Below are 7500 nucleotides of genomic sequence, written 5' to 3'. Positions count from 1 at the left end.
TGACATTTAGTCCTGGTCACTAAACTAGACTGCACATATTTTATAAATTATTGCACCGACAGATTAGCAATAGCCCGTGGCCCTCCAAACTTTCCTTTAAAATTCCCACATAATGTAGGCTATATGGGCATTGGGCAGCCTAAACAATCAAACCATTTGTGGAGAAATCACAAAGGGATAAAATGCCTTTAACTTTTCCGTTGGTGAGATTTATGTAAGAGTTCAGTTTGGGTTATGTTTCCACTGTTTTACAAGTGCTTTTGAAATGACTAATAGTTCAAATGGCAACTCTTATTTCACGTGCCAATCTTCACGGCCACTACTCCCTGCTGTTTGGCTGAAGATGCTGTGCATGTGTGCTGCAGAGAGAGAGCGAGAGAGAGTTTAGAAGTTCTGGAAAAGGAACATTTTTTCTTCTTTTCTGTTCCGCTTTCCTCACCACGTTTTTCCATAAATTTTCCTCTGTGTGTTTATGTGCCAGCAACTCTGGCGTCCCGGGAATGTGAAGGGTTCACTCATATTTCCTCACATTCTGCTGTCGGAGTGTGTCTTATCAATAATAAGTTAATTTAGGTGAATCTAACTCCCCACTATCTACTCTCTCTCTCCCTCTGTGTGTGTGTGTGTGTGTGTGTGTGTGTGTGTGTGTGTGTGTGTGTGTGTGTGTGTGTGTGTGTGTGTGTGTGTGTGTGTGTGTGTGTGTGTGTGCGTGCGTGCGTGTGACGTGAGCGCACACACACGCCCGTGCATAAATGCATCTGGAATGCCTGCATTCTTTCTGTATTTTTGTATTTCTCAATTTCTCTCTCACCGAGCAGGCGAACACGTGTGTCTTCTGAGTTTGTTTACACATGTGCATGTGTCGTGTGTCTGTTGCTCGCATGATGTATTGTGTATGCGTGACTGTGCGGTGTGTGCGCATACCTCCTGAGCTCTGTGTGTGTGTGTGTGTGTCTGTCTGTCTGTGTGTGTGTGCGTGTGTGCGTGTGTGTGTGTGTGTGTGTGTGTGTGTGTGTGTGTGTGTGTATGTGTGTGTCTGTCTGTCTGTGTGTGTGCGTGTGTAACTGTGTATGTAAGTAACAGTAACTACGTACTTGGTGAACCATGAACTATGACAGAGAGCAGAGCTATGGAGGTGGTGACCTCAGATTGACAGCCTCTTCCTCCTCCCCTGTAGTCATGAACAGTAGCTCATATAATCTTCATCTACAAGGCACCGGGATACACAGATGGAACATCAAAGCCTCCACTATATAACAAGCTTGGACTTTAGATTCCAACACTGTGATAGGAACAGGAAGGAGAAAATAAAGTTGCGATTGGATAATGAGGTGATAATGGTGAAAAAGCAGCCCTAATACTAAAGTTATATGACCATGCCGACAGCCCAGGTCCAGGACAACCAATATTACAGGGTTCACGATGGTGTAACCACCTGGACTCGAACACAGGTCCCTCATATCAGAGGCCAATCATCAAGGTTTCTTTTCATGAACAAAGGCCTTCTTCTTCGTCATACTACAACTGCAGTGTCACACAAAAGCTTAAAAATAGCCGATCTACAAGCTCACAACTGGTTGTTATGCAATACGTTGTGAGCTTGTACAGTAGATCTATTTCTAAATAGTTGGTGGTTATAGTAAGTGGTTATAGTGTGTCTGTCTATTTTCTATTGAACCCATGAAAAGTATTAACTTTAAGAGCTTGTGACTAAATAATAAATAGGCCTACATTGGATCCATTGGAACACAGCTTTCCTTTTCTGTTTCCTAAAAAGTAACAGTATTGGACATACAAGGTTTCCATCCGACAACAATATTAGACTGGTCTTCAGACTGGACGACAGTAGAGTTGGATGATATTTTGCTTAATGTGAGGTGCTTAGTTTGTGTGTGTGTGTGTGTGTGTGTGTGTGTGTGTGTGTGTGTGTGTGTGTGTGTGTGCGTGCCTGCAATGTCTTGATACACTACATCATCATCAAATCACAACCCAAGGTTTTACATTTTTCGTCAAATCACAACACAAGGTCATACAATTATCATCAAGGTCGTCACATTTCAAATTAGATCTCTAACGATCTCTAACAAAGAGAGGTTTCCAGCCCATAGACCCCGCCCACTCGACTGAGCACACTGGCTCAGAGTCTGACAATCAGGTTAATGATTGACATTACCCCTGGCATACCTATTTTGGCCATGTCATCATACGGCCTGCTTGCCAGAGCTAACATTGGTACATTTCTGACAATCCGGTTTTAATCCCTCCAAAAGTTATTTGGTTATTATTTAAATTGTGCCCGAGTCTCCCCTTTGTTATAAATGTGAGCCAGTTGTAATCAGTGTGCAACGTGAACGCTGCTTAGCCGGCACTAGCAGCGGGCCTCAAGGCTGCTGCTGACAGTGCACCTGCTGTGAGCTTGTAGGTCCGCTATTTTTTGCTATTTTAGAAATAGGGGTTAACTCATTGTCGTTCATGTCCTCCTCCATTCCTTACAGAAGGATGCGAGTCATGGGACTGACTGCATTTGAAAGCTTGGTTCAAGCCAGGCAATGAGCCACGTGGCTCAACTACTGTATGCACATCTCCAGGTGTTTCACTTCTTAATGTGCGATCCTCCTTGAGATCTCTCCATGTCACTCTTGTATTTATCTTTATCTTTGTATCTCTCTCTTCTCTCACCAGACTCTCTCCATCACGTGTTGTCAGAGTTCGGTGTCGTGCGTCCAGTGAGCACTGACGCCGAGGGACGCTTCCTCTCTGACTCGGTCTCCGCCCCCCACCTGGACAGCTTTCTGGCGCGCACACGCAGCAAGAGGCACGCCCCGCACGTAGACACGACGTACAAAGACACACCCACAGCACATAAACATACGTCCAGAAATGATATAAACAAGACCTCGATACGAGAAGACTCCCCCGGAAAACATACAGGTGTGCCAAGAGCACAGGAAAACACGGCCACAATTTATAATGGAGGGGGACATGTCAGTGCGGCCACGATACACGCAAACAAAAGACAAATGCATACAGACACCTCCATTCCTCATACTGGTACAACATACACAGAAACCCCCGTAGTGGACACAGACACGCCAACAACGGGCCAAGACATGCCCGCCACAGAAACGAAAATGCATGCGTCACATGACGGAACAGAAAGCAGGAGTGAGCGGAGCAATGGACGGCGAGATCACGGAAGGCAGACGTCCGGAGAAGAGGAGCGAGGGGGGAGTGAAGGCCAAAATGGCTTCCGCCCCCACCACCACAGGGAAACGCTGTACTACAACGTGACGGTCTTCGGCCGCGAGCTCCACCTGCGGCTTCGTCTCAACTCTCGTCTGGTTGCTCCCGGCGCCACCATCGAATGGCACGAGGAGTCGGGGCAGAAGCTCTCCGAGCCGCTAGGGGGCGATGACTGCTTCTACGTCGGGGAGGTCACCAATGTACAAGACACGTCGGTGGCCATCAGCAACTGCGATGGGCTGGTAGGTTCAGCCACATTTGATTGCTCCTGTTTTTTTGTGTTTTAGCAAGCAGTGTTGATTTTGTCTACTATGACGAAATTATTTCGCCGACTATCTTTTTACACAATTTGACAAAAATGTTAGAGACTAGTGGAGAAGAGATCCAGTAGAACTAAAAGACAAGTCTGCATAAGAGAGTCATGATTGATTGAATGAAACTCACTGCAATCTGATTGATTTACCGCACAAGGAAACCATGTCCAAATAATCCCATCGTTCAGCATTCAGTGTTGAACTCCAAATGGCAACGTCATTTATGATGTCTTTAAAATCCAATTTCTGGGCAAGTTGATGCTCCATGGGGAGCATTGCCAACCAGCAAAACTTCTCCTGGAACATTGTAGATTACACATAGTTTTTTATGATCTTCATATCATCCATCTTTCTTTTCTTTCTCTGCCCCCTCACCTCCAGTCACAGTAGCATCAAGTGACAGACCAACATGTTTGCATTATAGAGAGGGAAAGAAAAGTAGTATTTGACCACTATATCAAGAAAATTGATAGCTTTTATGTGACTCACATACTTGCATACATTTCCAACAATCTGGAAACCAATTTGGCACGCCTGTACAAACATAAGAAATAAAACGAAATGAAGGTTGCGAGTACAACTCACAAAACGAGAGAGTCAAAAAGAGAGACTTGAATGAATGAAGCCATAACATATTCTGAAGAATCTGTTCCAGGCCCTCCCTCTGTCCTAAGAAATGTTTTCTCTCTCTCTCTCTCTCTCTCTCTCTCTCTCTCTTCCCTTGTCAGCCCGTCTCTCTTTCACTGTTTATCTGTAGAGGGAGAAAGGGCGCAGAGGTTAGAACACTGCAGCATGTCATGGCAGGATCATTATAAAATTATAAATAATGAAAATATCAGATCTGCAAGTTCTGTTCATATGTGATGATGCGACACATTGTGAACTTGTCGTAGCCTGCACCAAAGTACGGTATATAGAGCCAAAGTGTATGAATATTGTTTTTCTCAGTACTTAGTTTAAATATTTCACAGCGACAGACGTTAACAGACTTCATCTGTTTTCGGTCAGTGTGAATGTCAACATCGTAAACTCTCACTGCATGCAGAGACGATACACAGAAGTGTGTCAAAAGTACCTACCGTATAAACATCAGCTCCTGCTTGTAAGTCGTGCTGGATAAGAGTGTTAATATAAGCTTTAAACATAACTTTCATTTCTTAGACACCAGATATCTACAACGATAAGGAATACCACTTATCGTTGTACCACTGAAAACATACTGTTGGTGTATATAATATTTATTTAGTATATATTTATTTAGTATCATTGGTAACACCGAAGGGGCCCGGTAGTAGGATGAGTTCATCTGTGTGCATATTGTAGAGAGACCACCTCCAACCACTGCAGATGTGATATTGTATTAACACACTCTACCTACTGGATAAGATTTTATTCATTCAAATAAGTTCTGGAATTTTTTAATCTCGGTTTTATAAAAGTGGTGAAAATGTACAGTATATAGATATATGAATGAATTAACACCTGGCACATACGACTCTTCTGTAAAATAGTTCCTCTTCAAATGCATCAAAATGAGCCTGATAAGATAGAAAGCTTGTAAGATTACGTACGTGTGGTAAACGTGTCATCTTGTGCAGTGTAGTGTGGCTTTGCTGTAATTATAGGATATAAAACAAAACCCTGCAAGACAGTTCACATATTTAGTCTATTCTGACAAACTGCGTACGTGCACACGAATGTGTGTTTGTGCTTTTGTATTTGTAGGGCTTAAATGAGGTCTGTGAGTGTTTTGTCTGTCAGCGTGTCTGTATACTGAATAGGGTGATTTATACTTTGCACTTCAATGTGTTGTGAGCTTGTAGACTGGCTATTGAGTACCAAAGTCCTGACATCACTCCCACTAGTACCCAGTGGTCACAGTGTTATTTGTTTTATATTGGAAATCCCATGGCAAATCTTTGATTGTGTCATATAAGAACTGTTTCCCAGAAATACACAAATCATCCTGGCAATTTTGTCAGGTATGCATGACTCTGTGCCATTTATGATATTGAGTCCCATAACGTCTGTGTTTGGAGAAAGTCTTACTCTTTGGATAAATTAGTACTTTTTCACCGTCAGTTGATGCTTCATATCCGTATGAATAAAATATCCTGGGTGGTACGTTTATTTTCTGAGAAAAGAGGAGAAGCAAGCTGCACTGTGTTGAGTGATTCAACATAATAATGTCTCGGGTGCACGATTCAGGTAGATACAGTCCATAGAAAAGATTCCCCAATGGGATTTCCAATACAAAAAATAACAATGTGACCCAGGGGGATAAATCATTTATCACAATTATTTGCACGATAGTTAATCGTCAAGTAGTAAAATTTCATGATCGTGACACCCATGGAAAATTATGTCATATACAGGTAGGTATTCAACTCGCCTGCCACTGGAAATACTGATAAAAAGTCACATACTTTAATTTACTAGCAAAACTCAAAACAACTTAAGGCCAGTCAGAAATAACAATAAATAGCTCCATAGAGATTGTGCATAATGGTCCACATGTACTGCACTGAAGCCAAACGGTTGCGCTGTAGGCCTAAGTAGAAATGTCATGTTTTTTCTTTTTTCATTTGGATGAACTGTGTTGTTCCTTTAATAGATAGTGTAATTCTAAAACCGATTTTGTGCAAGATGAGAATAGGACTTCCCATTTCCCCTGCAAATCATGAAACACTTTGAACAATCCTGTGACCTGTGACAGCTGCCACCTACAAGACTTGATTTAATGCACAGTGACCTGCCCCCACGCATCACTGACGGAAAGACAGCTTCTTGTGCATGAAGGCCAAGATCAACGGCATATATGCTTCGTCATACAGGACGAATAGCAAAAATAGCCAATGCACAATCTCACACGACGCCGTTTTCTGAAGGGGTTTGAGCTACGTATTCAGAAAATGCACAAATACACTTTTATTATAATTTAAGCAACATTTTGGTCATAGACAGGCATGTGTGGTTTATGACCAAAACGTTGCTTAAATTAAAAGTGTTCATAATGCAAGGGCACCCATCTCTGAGCTGATCAGGTGTGCATAAGCCATCCTACTATAAATGCGCCACGTCACTGTGTGTGTGTGTGTGTGTGTGTGTGTGTGTGTGTGTGTGTGTGCGTGGTTGTAATGCACGTAACTCGAGAACCATTTGACCCACCGACTTCAAACACACGCGTTCCACACCCCCACAGGGAGTGCAGTGCCCGGTATCGAGTCGGTTGGACCCACGGTTCTCCAGAACCACCACAAAAGGCTCTGCTCACTGCTCAGGCTCTGCCAGTGGGCCTAATGAGGCCAACTCCTTTCACCAGCCTCTGCCCCAGCTAATTGAGGCCCAACCAATCAGGCTCTGCCAGTGGGCCTGGCGGGTGCTATGACAACGTATATCATTAGGTTCCCAAGTGGCATCGTTCCCAAGTAGGCCGGTGGCCGACTGGGACGGGCATGTACAGGTCTAGTTATTTAAAAATATATATATCTTTTTCAATATTCTTTGAACAAATTTGCCCAGGGCACCATACAAGCTGGAACTACCAGCTGCCGATAAAAGTTGACAAGAGAAAAGTGCTGATTTGACTGGGCAATTCATCATGTACATGTGTTCCTGCTGAAATGGATGCAGAGTATCATAAGGCTACGTGGAGGAGAGACTAGAGACGAGAAAAGGAGGATTTCCTCTTGGATGTTAAAAGCTTCCATTAAACTCTTCAGACAGAGGCGCGATCGTATATTTTGCTTGTGGAAAACTGTCCATTACCTCTCACAGCAGAGGGAAATATGTATTGAGCTAGGTGTCTTTTGAGCCGTTGGAGACCATAATGTACATGTACCGTATAGCTGACTCCCCACTGTGTTGTTCCTTTGCATGCTGATATTTAGCACATTCAAAGGTTTTGTGATGTCAATCAAAAATGCCACATCTGCCAGCCAGA

At 43.3% G+C, this 7500-nt stretch overlaps 1 protein-coding gene across 3 annotated transcripts in view; it reads left to right on the top strand.

The window, feature by feature from the left end:
- Positions 1-7500, top strand: part of LOC308327231 (A disintegrin and metalloproteinase with thrombospondin motifs 2-like) — a 59788-nt gene that overhangs the window by 2483 nt on the left and 49805 nt on the right. For 2 of the 3 annotated variants that reach the window (XR_013965173.1, XM_080780490.1), the window contains exon 2: positions 2683-3485. Coding sequence is in view for 1 of the 3 variants with exons in the window: in XM_080780490.1 (XP_080636616.1) it covers positions 2683-3485 (803 nt within the window). In the remaining 2 variants the exon portion in view is untranslated. Of the gene's footprint in view, positions 1-2682; positions 3486-7500 lie in introns of those variants that run through there. The other variant, XM_080780491.1, reaches the window with a different exon arrangement.

This window comes from Protomyctophum bolini, assembly GCF_963924005.1.
Source record: "Protomyctophum bolini genome assembly, chromosome: 13".
Taxonomy (NCBI): Eukaryota; Metazoa; Chordata; class Actinopteri; order Myctophiformes; family Myctophidae; genus Protomyctophum; species Protomyctophum bolini.
Note: the sequence above shows the minus strand (reverse complement) of the source record. Positions and strands in the feature narration are given on the sequence as shown.